Genomic DNA, 16240 nt, shown 5'->3' with positions numbered 1-16240 from the left:
CAGCCGGCAGTGAGACAGCAGTAAAATGAGTGCTTGGGGACCGTCTACAAACTACAACACCGAAAAGAGATACAACAAAAATATTTATTAATTTAACTTATTTTTTAAAAGTAAGTGCTGCAGAACAACTAGCAGGAGACAAGTTATACTTGAGGTAAGTTTGGAGACACTACCTTATTTAATCATTAAATAAAATAAACTTAAATGTATTTAAAGCAGTATAAGTAAAAGTAGTTGGCGTGCAGACAAATGAGTGTGAGTGTTTAATTATTTATTTATTGGATTATTAATACCAGTGATGAATTAATGTGTAAGAAGCATTTTACGATTGTAGTTTGTCAAGTTAGTACTTGGGTAGATTAATCTACAACAATGCATCATCTTTTATAACCTTGTCAAATGCTTTGTATATCTTAATCTAAAGAGTAATAGTAACTAAAGCTGTTAAATAAATGTAGTGGAGTATTGCAGTATTTCTCTCTAAAATGTAGTGGAGTAGATAAAGGAACACAAAATGGAAATATTCAAGTAAAGTAACTCAAAACTGAACTTAAGTACAACACCTGCGAAGCCCACTCAAGTATTATACCCACTGACACTGGGTTGATATTTTGTACACCCTCAGAGTAAATAATACTAACCTTTCAAACCAGATCATGTGGCAGAAACAGAATTCAGATCAACAGACAAGCCCACAGGACTTGGCCCAGCCTCAGGAATATCTGAATAAATGATTCACGACAGAGGAAATATTGCTCAGAGTGGCTGGTGTAAGGCGGTCGTTTGTGGACTAATGTCGCTTCTTAATGCGCTGATTATCACCCATTCTTCAGGCAGGGGGCGGGAGAGAGACTCTTGGAAATCCGCTCTTCACCACCACCACCACCACCGCTGCGTAATCAGGCAGGTCCAGGGCTGAGGCGCACCGAGCCACACAGAGCTTTGCTTATTGATAAGACTCCTTGGAAGAAGAGGACCGCAAACTACCATGCTGACCTGGCTGCGACGTTTTTTTTTCTTCAGACGTTAGGCCTGTGAGCTGGACTTTTGGGACGCATCACGGTTAAAGAGACCCACTGGGAAAAGACAAGTCAATTGGATATATTGTATTTTTGAAGAAACATCCTTGGAACTTCGCCTTTCTTTCTGAGTGTCCTGAACAGTTTAGTCTTGTGTAGTTTGTCACTTGTCGTTAGGTATTTTTCTAATTAAATGTAGGCTATTGCGCTTTTAGACGAAAACGCACACTTGTGCGCAACTAAATAGATAAGACTGAACAACACGTTGAAGAAAAAAACTCCTGAATTGAAACTTGGAGGTTTATAATTCACCCAAAACGGTGGAGCTTCTTCTTCTATTATTATTATTATTATTATTATTATTATTATTATTATTTTTTTTTTTACAAGGGGGACTTAAACGTTGCTGCTGACCGAGCACGAGCGCTTTCTTCTTCTTGTTTGGATATCTCGGCCGTAGAGACAACAGTGTGGACAGACCGTCTAGGCGCGCGCAGTTCCGCAGGGCGAGCCGCTGTCCCCCCGCGCGCAGTGCTGAGGAGAAGAGGGACTCTCGCGCTTCCATAAATGCCCGGTCCATCGAAGAGGCTCGAGGCTGGGCAGCAAGATGAGCTCGTGGGTCCAGCTGCTGCTCGCGTTGCTGGCGGCGTGTCTGCAGTGTGGCGTAGCCGAGGTGAGTTCGCATCAATCACAGTTTGACGAACACTTCGAGATACTTTACCTTTCGACCGTGAAGCACCGGTGAGTTTTATCGGACATTTTACACGAGCACTGACACAATATAGAGCCTACCATAAAAGTATGCTGGCTAATATAAACTTAGGCTACCGTTTAAAAGCGTCTAAGTAGCAAATCTCCCCTAACAATTAGCCTGCTTCAAAATTAACTAGGCATAAAGTATGTTTTTTACGTTTTACATTTGAACACGTAGGCCTAGAATTATTTTCTATTTATTATTTTCGTTTGGACTAAATTATGAATAGCATTATCAAGAGTATGTGTCCTTCCTTATACACACACACACACACACACACACACACACACACACACACACACACACACACACACACACACACAGATAGACCAACATGATAATCAAATCCAGGTGATTGTGTTTGTTTTAACTTTGGAGTTAGTGCACCTGCTTCAGTCTAGTCTGATAATAAAAATCCAGTCCTGTCCTTTATTGCCTCTGAGAGGGGTGGCATCCTCGCAGGAAATAATAATTATTCCTTCCATTAACTGGCATTATGAATGGACGCCCAGGGGCAGGCACACACACACACACACACACACACACACACACACACACACACACACACACACACACACACACAGAGCTCATCCTCTGTGGGTAATGATGAGCCAGGAAACAGAGGGTGCCATGATAGGCCATTCTACAGCTGGATGCTCCACGTGGTGGAGTGATGCATTCATGGATGCGACTCCAGATGTTGAGCGAGTGCATAAATCAGTCAGTGAGATTCATCGTACTGTGACATGATGCTGTAAAGGCCAAATGTTAGTTGCAGTAGACGACCAGGAGCTACCACAGTTGCAGTGACACTTTTCTGACACCCAGGATGAAATATATCTGGGAGGCAAGATGACACAAAATGTGTGTTGTGGTGTGAAGTATTTGTCATGCATCAACACAATTTAAATCACTTGTCTTGCCAAATGTGGGGCGTCTAAAAACACATACATTAGTGATGTTTTAAGTGCAGAACCCCATTACATTTTGTGCAAAACAAATTTAGTTTAGTTTGTGACAGGGATATTGCCATATAGACACAGATGATGCACATATTACTGCTGTTTCCACCTCCAGTGAACCACTTTTGCACTGCTGCTCCATTTTAATACATATTTGTCTGTGAAACGTGTTCTTTAAAACTTGTGAAAATGAACAGGCAGTAGTGATATATGGATGTGGGATAGATGAGCAAAGTCTGACCGTCTGCTGAGGTCAAACAGGAAGACCAAATCTAACTGAGGGTCTCGTCTAGGTCAAGTGAGGCTTGATGATAAATGGCATTGTTATGTTAATTAATATAAAAAAAATTCTTTGCATCTTTCACCTAAACAACGTCTATAGAAGTAGGTTCAGATGCACATTGAATCAGAATCAGGGCTGGGCGATATGGAGAAAATCAAATATCACGATATTTTTGACCAAATACCTTAATATCGATACCGCAACAATATTGTAGTGTTGACTATTGGTGGTTTCACAAAATATTTACACAATGAGATTTTTGATAAATAATCATCAGTAATGTGGATATAATGACTAAGTGAGTAAAGGCAGATAATAGAACAGTTACAACAGTCTGGTAAGTCCAGAAAATGACATCACTTTACTGTAATGCAGCCTTTAAAACCAGGAAAAGACAACACTTATGCCATAGTACGATATTACGATATCCAAAATCTAAGATGATATCTAGTCTCATATCACGATATCGATATAATATCGATATATTGCCCAGCTCTAGATTAAATCTGTATTTCTGCCTCCGTTGACATTTTATCTGTGTTTCTGACCCAGGAAATTCATCTCCACAATGTAACACCAGTTTCAGCCACTTAAAACTAAACAGGGTCAAACACACACAGTTACCACGTCAGTCATGGGAAGTGGACATTCAAACAAGTCAAAAAGAGGGCACAACCGTTTGTGAGTTTGCCTTGTTTTCATCCAGACATATGGAGGGGTATGGATATTGCTTTCAATTAAAGTAAAACCAATATAAAAGAAGGGCGGGTGGGGGGGGGAACACAAGCACAGAGTTTTTGCAGGATGTGAACTGGCGTCTTTAATTCCTCCTTTCATTCACTGAACCGTTACAATTTAGTGTATGCATGTAGTCTACCATCACCATGACTACTTCACATAAAGCTAGATTTAGGGTTGAAACACAGCTATGATGGATGACTTTAAATTCCTATCATCAACCTGTCTTTTTATTTTACGGCCTGGGTAGGCAGATGTAAAAGAAAACTCAAATTTGACAGGCCAAGTGTTCTAGAGGGAGAACGTTACAAAGGCTTTGACATATACAACCAGGAATTCCCCCATGTCTCATTTTAAAGTTATAGTATGGCAGCTGTGAAATGATGGAGCCTGTATGCAAGGTTCAATCACATACACACACATTATCATAAGATAATGGGTTTAAGACACATCTAGTCTTAAGAGTGAATGATAATTTAAAAGCTGCTAATATATGAAGAAGTGCATATGTACATTCAGCTGCGGACCACCAAAGAGGAATCCAGACATTTGCATTTAGCGAACACAAACTCATCATTATCCTTAATTGCATCAGGCGCCTTTCCAACTCAGAGATAAATTATGACAAAGGAATTAATTAAAGTCACATTTATCCACACATTCCAGTTTTGCGCACGTGTAGGTGCAGTTTCAGGCAGCAAACTCGACCCCCTAATTATGTACTATTAGATGTTCCTCTCCTCCCCTGCTCACTGCAGCCGCTGCCTGTACCTGGCATTCCTCAATATGTCCAACAAACCTTCAGGGCATGGGAGCTTGCTTTAGGTGATAAATGCTTGATTATGTCAGAATTAGTTTTCCTTTGGACCGTGTAAAATGGCAAACAGTATACGGGACAACTTGAATACTCATGATATTAAAACGGAAATGTTATCATATGACAATATAGGGAGCAGTTTGGTTATACAATACAGTTCTCAGTAGGGCTGGGTAGAATTGCCTCCTTAGTAGTCTTGTTTTGCCAGACCTTCCTTCACAGCGCTGCGGAGGAGGGTCTGGCTAGTCCACACAGCATTTCGGGATGGGAGAAAAACGTCCTCTGGTTTATTGGCATTTCTTTAAACCAATCACAATTGTCATGGGCAGCAAAATAGCCTCGGGAAGAAACTTGTTTTGGTGGAACGTGTCGGTTCAAAAGTTTTCTTAGCCGTGCAACAGAAAACTCAGATTGGACAGATAGTCTAGCTAGCTGTCTGGATTTACCCTGCAGAGATCTGAGGAGCAGTTAACCATAGTCCTCAGAAATCCACCGGAGTTAAAAATGCCAACACAAAGAAAGCAAAAGGTATCGGACCTCCAGCCGAAAAGATCCCGGAAGTGGAATGTCGTGGATATAGACTACCTCCTTAGTATCCGAGTATGGAAAAATGCCTCGTCATTCAATACCCAATTTCAATACTTAAGGAGTAAATCTCATCAGCGTCAATGAGCCAATAAGCATGCAGCATGCTTGCTGTAGATTGACAGTAAGCCAACATTAGTATTATGCCTGTCAAACAGCTGTCTCTCTTATAATGAATAGGATCCTGCTGTTTCTTACTGATATCATCCTTTTATGATCTTGTATATCTTAGTACAGGTCATAATACATTACCCTATAGGCACCTATTTTATTAACTTGATATATTGAATGTATCGTAATCTTGATCCTGTGGTTGCACGTTGAAAATGACCATTGTGTGTTTAAACATTCTGTCTGTGGATTTTGAATCTGTTTACATCTGTTTTGTTTATCAGAACCAAAATGTTTATTTAGTATTTCCCGCTTAGACACAAATTGTCATGACAGCAGGCAGGCACCACTGTGAACAAAGGCACACATCCTATAATTAACATCAGACACAATTAGCCAAGCAGATGGGTTTGCTCCGTTTGGTGAAGGAAAGAAATCATCATGATGACTCCTCAGGGGCCACGACAGCTCTGCAACAGAGATGTAAGTGTAATGCAGCAGGCATTTCCCCGCTGTATTATTTGACTCTATGAAAAGCCAACCAACAATGTGGGAAAGTCAATGGCGTATAGTACGGGCCGGATGAGAATACATGTCCATGCATGGATGGCTGCTTCCTTTGGCTAAAACCTGCTTCCCGTAGGGATTCATTATATTCTCCAGAACCTGAAGGGAATCGTACACACAGTTGACTGGACTGGACATCCATGATAAAATCAAACTGTGTTTAAAAAAAAATAGATGTGTAACCTTTCACATATTATATATATATATATATATATATATATTCGCTGATGTATGTTAATTATAAGACATTGAAGACTATCACCAGACCACATTTGCTCCTTTGAGATAATCTCCATTGGTTCGCGAACCAAATGAAGCACATCCACAGCATTTAAACCAATGTGAGGAAGTGTCTCGACCCACGTCTGATCCTCGTTCCATTTCAACCCATCTTTTATTCATCTATTATACCTCTTTTTTTTCAGATGCACCTCTCTTCTCTCCTCTCCATATCACTCCTTCCCCCACTTCCTGACTCCTTCCTGGCTCCTTTGACCCCTAAATGTTAGCAGATGAGAAGACACAACGCCAATAGTCATTCACCCTGCTCTTAGTGACCATTGTGTGTCTGCTTTGGTTAATACTCCCCCCCCCACCCCCCACCACCACCACCACCCCTCAGCTCTCTTGACCATTAATGACTCGGGGGTGGGGGTGGGGGTTAAACCCACAGACAGTCCATAGAATCACAATTTTGAGCTGTTGCTTGGTTTCTGGTGTGGCGGTAAGGCTGGTGTTATCTTATCCTTTTGTTATTATCCACAGAAAAAAAAAAAGAAAAGAAATTAATTTTCCTACTATCAAGTATTTCCTGTGGAGCCACAACCTGATATTGTTTATAGTCTCCATGCTATGAAACGCCATTGTCTTCCAAAAACAAAAACAAAAAACAACATAAAAGCCAGTGTTACATTCCGTCATTTTTATAAGCAGAACGAGTCAGTGTAGATGATGTTTAAAGGCCTGAACAGTAACAGTAAACTGAATTTGAGTTTGAGTTTGAGAAAGATCTGCATTTTTTTGTCACTTTTTTTTAATTCAGCCAAACTGAAGTATTTACAGCCGTCACTGATGTGAATAAAACCTCTCACAGCCCCAGAGAGCATCACAAACTTTAGTTAGTCTATGTTTTGAAGACTGACAGCAGCTTCATATTTCTAATCTCGGGGGTTGGTTTTTGGTAGAAGGGATATCATTTTGTTTATATTTTGATATCCCTTGTTTGTGCCCCAGACGTGCTGCAGTCTTATTCCATTTCCTCAGAGGAGTTGTTTGGAAATCCTCAAAAAGCTATTCTTGTAGTCTTGTGCACTGCTAAAAAAAAGAAAGTCTAAATGGTTATGTGCCTTTTCCTTTTTTCCCATAATCGTGTTCTAAGACGGTTCAGAGTAATGTATGTTATTTCTTTGCTCTGTTATATTAATTCCTATACACTTGTGTGTTTCAGGGGGAGCCTCTGCCTGCAGCCCTGGTGGAGCTGGTTAGAAACAGCCCCATTTCCTCCATAGAGGACCTTCAGCTGCTGCTGCTCACTGACTCCGTAGGTAAAGACCACCGCATTCTCATATTACTGTTGATACATACAGTATGCTGAAACCGGACTCCGTATTGGGGTGGTATTATGGATCCTAACACAGTTACTTTCTGTCCAAATCTGTATTTTAACCATTTTCAACTTTATAACCACATGGAGCTAACTGAATCTTTCCTAAACCATTTTTAATGTATTGTATTAACAATATTTCTAACCAGAACACTGGTGGGTTGCCTAATCTTTTGTATGCATTTACCACAAATTCATAAAGATCATATTTTGGCAACATTATTAAACATTGTGTAATCAAGAGTTCACTATAATAACAATACACAAACCGCGTGTGGGCAATGCAATGAGGAACTGAAAACTATCAATAAGTGGCTACTTTTCTACCAGAATTGTGACTTAAAACATCAACAACTCAGACAAAGAAACGGAGAAACAAGGAGCAGGGAGAATGCATGTTCTTTTAAACACACACACACACACACACACCCTCATGCAAAATACACTATATATATATATATATATATATAACTTTTATATATATATATATTATTATTATAACTCTTTCTATCTCAGTCTCTATTTCTCGCTCTCGGCATGTGCATGCCCATAAGCACAGAGTGACGTGAACAACCCCCACACCCTCTTTGTTTCTCTTTCTCTTGTTTTTGTCTTTTTGTGCATGCTCTCTTCTACACACCCACACGCAAGGTCTTGAGCTCCTGTTTTATCTCTATACATGCAGAGGGCGCTAGGCCTTAGAATAAAATATACACCACATGCCGAAAACAGACCATTCATAAATCAGTTGTTGTGTTTATATAAGTAAAATAATATTTGTTTATTGTTTTGTCTCAGATGAGGAGGACGGGATCTCTGCAGCAAATGGAGGCCATAGACTACCAAGGAGCCTTGGTGAGCCAAGCCCCCCTTCTTCCTTTTTTTATTCCCCCACAGTGTAGAGGTTGAAGGGTTTCTTGTTGCGCTCAACTTGTGAATTTATTGTACGTCACAAAATACAGAGACATCCCTGCTATTACTCTCGTGGCTTCTTCAGATCTTAAAGAGCATTGTCATGGTATGGCTGACAGTTTGTGTGGATGGATATCTGTGTATTCATACTCATAAACATGTTAATAGAAGGTTGGAGTGCTGACATGGAGGATTCCTGATTTTCCTCATGAATGTAAAAGTACTCCATCCATATTAGTGGAGGACTGCGGTTGTGTTCAGTCTGCCTTCCTGGGAGTTGATTGATGTGACAAGTATGGCTCTAGTGACACGGTAAAATTCTTTCCATTAACCTTTTTTCGCAATCACGATAAAACAGATGTCTGAATTACTGGACACTAATCTACAACAGTCTGGGTGACTTTCCTGGATTCCTTCTAGCATGAGGAGATACTAATGGATCTACATTAATCACCGCCCCCAAACTATGCCCAATATTTTATGTGTCCTTGTATGTTCAAACAGAATTGAACAGTGAACCTTTGTAATGCAAAGTGGAATGAAATCCCCTCATTTTTCTGTGTAACAGACCAATACAACGCAAAAATCAAAACAAGTCGGATTTGAAGAAGTTTGAAATGCATGAGTTTCACATTGTAATCCGCAGCAGATTGAAACAGGCGGTAGTGGATGCTGCAGTGCTAATGCAGGATAGTTGTAGGTGAGCTGCATAAGTCTTAAACCACTATTGTATAAAATGGTAAATTGTGCTTCAATGATGAGAGCTTCTTATCGTACAAAATACACATGCAAACAAGCTAGGTGAGTCATTGTAAGTAAGTCATTTGGCCTCTTAGCAACTTGGGAGGGTTTAGATTTCGGTGGCAAATCATGAGGAGTCCCATGTGCATTTAGATTTTTGTCTTTTACTTATTGCTTCAACAAACACTCAAATTAAAGAGGTTTTCTAAAGTCAGTGGCTAGTTCAATATTTAAATAAAGTTAAAGATCATTTTTATAATGCATGCTTGTTCTGAATACTAATGCTAATATGAACACAAATACAACCAGTCATACTTAAACTCATGGGTGGATTAATGACCGCAAAGAGACACAAAGTGACTACAAAGAGACACAAAGCGACTACAAAGTGACACAGAATGACAAGAAAGAGACACAAAGTGACTACAAAGAGACACAAAGCGACTACAAAGTGACACAAAGCAACAAGAAAGAGACACAGAGCGACAACAAAGAGACACAAAGTGACTACAAAGAGACACAAAGCGACAACAAAGAGACACAAAGCAACAACAAAGAGACACAGAGCGACAACAAAGAGACACAAAGTGACTACAAAGAGACACAGAGCGACAACAAAGAGACACAGAGCGACTACAAAGACACAAAGCCACTACAAAGAGACACAAAGCCACTACAAAGAGACAGAGCGACAACAAAGAGACACAAAGCGACAACAAAGAGACACAGAGCGACAACTAAGAGATGCGAAATAACTAGAAATGCAGAAACAACTGCAAATTGACACAAAAAACTATGAAGAGACTTAAAGCGATGATAAAGAGATGCAAAACAACCATAGAAATTGTCTAAAAAGAGATACAAAATTACTTTTTTCTTATGTAGGAGAAATGCTCAGCGTCAGTGCCCAGGGGTCCATTGTTTCATAATCCGTCCATGCTCACACTCACACACAGTCATATCTCATCCCTCAGATGCCCAGCCAGCTCAGCAGGCTCTGTGTAAAGTTCGTACAGAGGTGGTTGAGGTCACCAGGGCGATGTTGGACCGTAGCAACGCTAACTTCCTGTTATGGCCACCCTGCGTCGAGGTGCAGCGCTGCTCTGGCTGCTGCAACACCAAGAGCCTGCAGTGCGTCCCTGTCGTCACACACACCAGATACTTGCAGGTAAGCATTACCACACACACACATAAACATACAGTACACAAATGTCCAAACACACACATCTACAACATCCCGGAAAGGCTGTGCTGTCTTTATGTTATACTCAGAATTAACTCTGATCTGACTCCCATCTTCTTCTCAACCTCTCCAGGTCATGAAGATCGAGTACATCAACAAAAGACCAACTTATGCTAAAGCTGTGGTGTCAGTGGTTGATCATGTGGAGTGCCGATGTCAGCCCGCTCCACGTCCCTCTGTGCCCAAGAAAAAATCATCTCGCAGACAGCATAACCACCAGCACCGAAACCAGACACTCAGCCAAGGACATGGACAGGTACAATATAAAATGCTAATTTGCATCCTACCTGGTGTTTGGGGAATGCTTTTACTGCACTACGTAGTAAGGGTGGAACGGTACACAGAAGTCACGGTTCGGTTCATACCTCGGTTCAGACATCAAGGTTTGGTACGAGTTCGGTACAATGGAGGGAAAAGTAAAACAAAAATGCAGGCAAGGCAATTTTTTTTTTATTGTACATGTCTCAGGCTGTACCACCTAGTGTCATACAGTCTCTCCCCATGAGCTAGCTGCAACAGCCTGAAGTGTGTAAAGTAAGATGTAAACAGTAAACAATAAGTACCCCACATCATCTCCAGACTCCATCTGTAACTTGTAAATCAGCTATAAAACTGAAAATACAGCATCTCTGTTCTCTGCAAAGACAAACTAAATTACCTGATTAATGCAACGTTATCACAACGTCTCCCGGCCATTTTTCACCGCAGAAAGCTGCTCCCTGTCTGGCTAAAGCTAATATAGTTAGCCTGAAGAAACAAGGCATCTGTCCGTTACGGTTTGGAGCCGCGATGCTGAAAACATAACACTAATCTACAACAGCAGTCTTATCCACCACTCTCTCGCCTGTACTACTGTAACTGACTGGGAAACCGAAGTTTTCCCAAATTTGCGATCTTAAAGAGGCCAGCGGACTAACTCTTTAAACCGGAGCTCGGCTACATAGGCGGCGCGCCAGAGCTTCAGAGCTAAGGCGGGGCTACAGATTAGGTGTCCCTAAAGATCCCACGTATCTAACAGAACATTAGTTCCGCATTACATTAATTAAGTTTTATTTATTTTTATACCATGTATTCTCCGTGTTAATTCATGCACCGAACCGTGACGCCCATACCGTTTCGGTTCAATACGAATACATGTACTGCTCCACCCCTACTACGTAGTGTTTGTGTATGTGTGTGTAAATGCATATATAGATCCACTCTAACAGTCTGGTTAAAACCCGACTATTCTAAGCTTGTAAACACTGTTACGATACCTCAACACTTCTGGCACCTGCTTCACAATAAAAGCATAATCAACTTTTGTGGAGCTGAGGAGTCTTAATTAGCTTTGTAGCAACTTGCCAAACTTTTGGCAATGGCTTGAATGTAACGGACGTTCATTAATATCAAAAAGCTACGCACTATAGCTTTAAATGTGTAGGACTAACACTTTGGTTGAGCATCAATGGACTAAGCTGAGATCTAGCTGAATTTAATTTTTTAACTTGTTTTTTGTCAGGTCAAGGTGCACTCCAAGGATGAACTCCATCAGTGGGATGAGCTGAAGCAGAACCAGAGGGCTCACCTGGAGGACCTCCTGGAGCATCACTGGAGCCCCAGAGGAGACACCTTCACTCAGCCTGGAGAAGGGTACAGCCTGGTTAGGGAAGACACAGCTCACACTGGAGAGGCTATTCCTTTTGCTTCACACTGGGCACATAACTCCACCAGGCTCCTTGGGACTAAAGACCAAACTGAGAATCAGGAGAACATTTCCTCAGTGGACAATGTTGGTGCTGAGGGAAAGAACCAGTTGGTAGAAGGTGGGGAGTTGTTGCTGCTCAACAACACTGAAGGGAAAGTTAACGAGGGAAACGAGCGCAGGGACGAAGGCACGCAAACGCACAGTCCATTATGGCAAGAAGACAGATCCAAACTTTCAAAGAGCCACACGAGTGGTTCCTCACACCCTGTCACTCCGAATCTTCGAGCCAAGCTCAGTCCTACTGAGGCGCCCGGTGAGAGAGTTGGGAGCAGGTTCCGACCGACCAAAGAGCCAAATCCAGAGCCTCGAGAACAGGCGAGACGAAGAGACAATGAGACTCCCGAGGTGGTGAGGATATTACAGATCGAGGAGGAAAAACTGGAGCAGGAGAGAAAAGAGCTTCTACTTCTCCACAAGAGGCTGGACCAAGAGAAGGAGACCCTAAAACAGCAGCAGTTGAAACGTGAAGCGGAGGAAAGGGAGAAAGAAAAGGAAACGGATAGACAACATCACCTGCATGGTAAACATCATCATCATCTGCAAACAACTACAACACAGAAACCAGGTATAAGACGTTATTGAAAACTATGGGTTACTAAAAATACAAATAAGAATACTAGGGCTGAATGATGAATCGCTTTCAAATGGAAATCGCGATTTGAAAGCGATTAGCTAATCGTGAACACCGCAATTAATCAAATGTGAATTATTTAGTTAAATGTTTGGTGTAACATTTTTTATCCCCCTTTTTTATTATATGAACTGTTTTTTCTTAAGATACATGCTGGAATAATGTTACATATCACAGATTGTTTACAGAAACAGTGGATTTTTCATTTATTTTGTATTACTTTATTTAACAGAATTGTAGAAGGTGCAATATGTAGCTAAAAAAAAAATCGCAAACCGAATAGTAATCACAATATCTGGCAGGAAAATTGCAATAAATTTTTTCCCCCAAATCGTTCAGCCCTAAAGAATACTAACATTTAGTAACCAGTCATGATAAAACAATGTGCTCAAAGGAAACTCATTAACAGGTTTTTATTTTTCTTGTTCAGTTAACTATTGTGCATTTTTAGCTCACAATAACCAGAGCCACAAGAGAAAAAGTCTATGACTTTTGGTCATTTTAATACTATGTAAATCCTATTCCGACAGCGACAACATCTACGACAACCACACAGCAGCCATCAGCTCCAGCAGGCCCCAGACCCCCAGCCCGTCCAAAGAAAAGGATTAGGAAGAATCGCAAACGAATCAGCAAGGCAGCTATGAGAGCAATGCTAATGTAGAGTTAAAATAAAGCCAGGTGAGTTCCCCCGGATATTTACATAATGAAGGTGAATGTAATATTTATATTTACTGATTATAAAGGTACTTTATATTCAATTCACTGTCCCAGTATGTACGCAGTTCAAAATATGTCTTCTTATGTTCCCCCCTTCAGGGACACAAAGTGAACTTGGTGTATTTCTTGGATCCAGAGGTGAAGCAGAGTGACTCCCTTCATATAAGTATTTATTCACGTGTCAGTAACCTACTTGTCCTGTGAGATCTCCTCCGTAACACTACTAATGACTGTCTGGTGAACCTGTAACTACACCTGTCTGGAGTAAGAGGAGGGCAAGAAGAAAATGGGATAGAAATAAAAAAAAAGGTGGACCTGGTCAAGAAAATGCTTGGCTGGTATGGTAAGAGTTGCTGGTATGAAGTCACAAGTTTCACCCGGAAGCTGACAAATCTGTGGGGGCGTGAAACTGCATCGCTGTAAAACTGTGGACAATGGTGCAATTTCAAAACTCTTTTTGAAACCTTGCTTTGATATCAACAGAGAGAAACTGCACTTATACGTATGTTGACAGAACCGAGTCTACATGTGGTTTAAATGACGTTTGTTGCTGAAAGACTTTTGTGATAACAACGATGAGACGGACGATTTGGTGGAAAAATGGACATAACAATTTTGTGTCATTGAAGAATCTGTTGTATTGTAATTGGATAATCTTAGAGACAATCATCGATAGACTGCAACAACAAAGGATGTTGACTAAAATATAGCAGTATATTTCCACGTGTGTTAAAACTCATACTGAGGGCTCAGTGTTGGGAAGATAAGCTGTGTCGATTTACCCTACTAAAGCCTGATATCATTTATTAGCTCCGTAAAAACAGTGATGGTCTCTCTTTAACCATATTTAATTATATTTAACTCCTTGCAAACACTGGAATTACACAGATGTGATTGGAGGGCAAAAACATGAAAATGTTGCATTTCAAAATCTCATTGTAGGTGTGAAGAAAAAGGTGCTATCTGAACACGAGGTGATAGCGTTACACCTGCGACCTGACGTTGTGCTATGTTTCCTATTTATTTATCTCTGCCATTACTGTGGATTAACTTTTATACGAATACTGCATACAATATGTGGTTGAGATATGTAACAGTGCTTTGTGATGGCTGGGTGGTTCAAACTGAAAGAAAGAGATAAAAACCTTTTGTGTCCTCCCAGGATCATGCAGTGTTTAACTTCTATGTAAAAACAACAACTGTGTGTTTGTTTTATATGCCTAAGTGTGTGGTGTAGGGTGTGTGTAGGGGATTGTGCCTACAGCTACTGTACACTTCTGTCATGCATCTCAATACTCGTGTAGAAGTATGTATCTGTTTCTCTGACTGATAAAGACATGTCTCTCTTCCACTGAAAAAATCACATTCCTTTTGAACTCTGGCAGGAGGGGAAAGAAACACCTAGCCTACAACACATTTTGTGCCCCTACTGTTTTTGTTTTATTAAAGCTTTAGTGCGTAACTTTTTGATATTAATGAATGTCCGTTACATTCAGGCCATTGCCAAATGAGTTGCTACAAAGCTAATTAACACTGTCAGCTCCATAAACCTCTCTCTGTATTTCTCAGTATGACTATGTTCAGAAGTCGTCCAGTGACTTTCCCGCGCAGAAACTCAAGCGAAGATAATGACTTCTTCTGAAGAGTCCATCATGTTTTTTTTTAATCCTCCGTGTCCTCCTTGGCTACTAGCAACTGCGTGGAGGAGGGGTGGGGTCGCGTGGGCAATCACAGAAGACTTGTATCATGTGGATGCGCCGACAGTTTTGTTGTCAATACTTAGAATTCCTCATGGGGGCGACAGAAACTACGCACTATAGCTTTAATCTACCACACATTGTTTTTGACATTTTAATTACAGAAAACTAAAAGGGTCAAAACAAGACCTCAAAAAGCCATACATTTCAAATGTAGATATTGTTTTTTGTGTCCTTTATATTTCCATTAGTAACAAGACGTAGAAACACACTGGTGATGCTGTTTGTGACCAATAATCCATAATCAATCAAACATCTTAAGTTATTGAAAAACATGGCTTGTACTTTCTCCATACCAACTTACAACTGTTACTGATTTTGTCTGTTTTATTACAAGATATGATGGAAAAAACAGAATGTTTGTGATAACTTTGTCACTTAATGCTATTTTGAAATGGGTATAAGAAGCTAATGTGCTTAGATCTATCTATCTTTTGTTTTGTGTTTTTATTCCTTTTTAACAGTTACCCTTCTATATTCACAAATTAGCTTCCAAAAGGCCAAAGTTTTATAATGACATGCAATATGTTATTCAAAGAAACTCTCAGCTGCGCCATCAATGAATGTCAACATGTGATGAGCAACAGACAAATTAAGCAAAAGTGATTTTCAGTGTCTACTTTCATGCTAGCTGTTCTGTGAGGTCGTTAGGGTTAAGGTTAGGGTAGTCTCGCATTGCCAGACCTTCCTCCACAGCACTGCGTAGGAGGGTCTGACGAGTCCACACAGCATTCCGGGATGGGTGAAAAATGTGCTCTAGTTTATTGGCATGTCTTTAAACCAATCACAATCGTCATGGGCGGTGCTAAGCGCTGGACGGAGCCATGATGCCGCTGCAAAATAGCCTCGGGAACTTGTTTTGGTGGAACATGTGCTCGTTCAAAGGTTGTTTTAGTCGTGCAACAGAAAACTCCGATTGGACAGATAGTCTAGCTAGCTGTCTGGATTTACCCTGCAGAGATCTGAGGAGCAGTTAACCATAGTCTTCATAAATCAACGAGTTTAAAATTCCAACACAAAGAAAACGGAAGGTAACGGACATCTGGACGA

General features: G+C 40.6%; 1 protein-coding gene across 2 annotated transcripts; it reads left to right on the top strand.

The window, feature by feature from the left end:
* The first annotated feature begins 786 nt into the window (after nt 1–786).
* Nucleotides 787–15629, top strand: pdgfbb (platelet-derived growth factor beta polypeptide b). 2 transcript variants are annotated; one of them, XM_078269837.1, is made up of 8 exons: nt 787–1692; nt 7284–7380; nt 8238–8294; nt 10067–10260; nt 10409–10591; nt 11837–12647; nt 13244–13394; nt 13533–15629. In XM_078269837.1, exons 1-7 carry the CDS (start codon nt 1627–1629, stop codon nt 13375–13377), a joined length of 1542 nt encoding a protein of 513 aa, XP_078125963.1. In that variant the 5' UTR covers nt 787–1626; the 3' UTR covers nt 13378–13394; nt 13533–15629. The 2 variants fall into 2 exon arrangements, with proteins under 2 accessions (XP_078125963.1, XP_078125964.1); XM_078269838.1 differs by lacking the exon at nt 787–1692 and having other exon boundaries at nt 7287–7376.
* The last annotated feature ends 611 nt before the right edge of the window (nt 15630–16240 follow it).

Source organism: Sander vitreus, chromosome 15 (assembly GCF_031162955.1).
Source record: "Sander vitreus isolate 19-12246 chromosome 15, sanVit1, whole genome shotgun sequence".
Taxonomy (NCBI): Eukaryota; Metazoa; Chordata; class Actinopteri; order Perciformes; family Percidae; genus Sander; species Sander vitreus.
The sequence above is the reverse complement of the archived record's forward strand: the minus strand, read 5'-3'. Positions and strand labels throughout refer to the sequence as shown.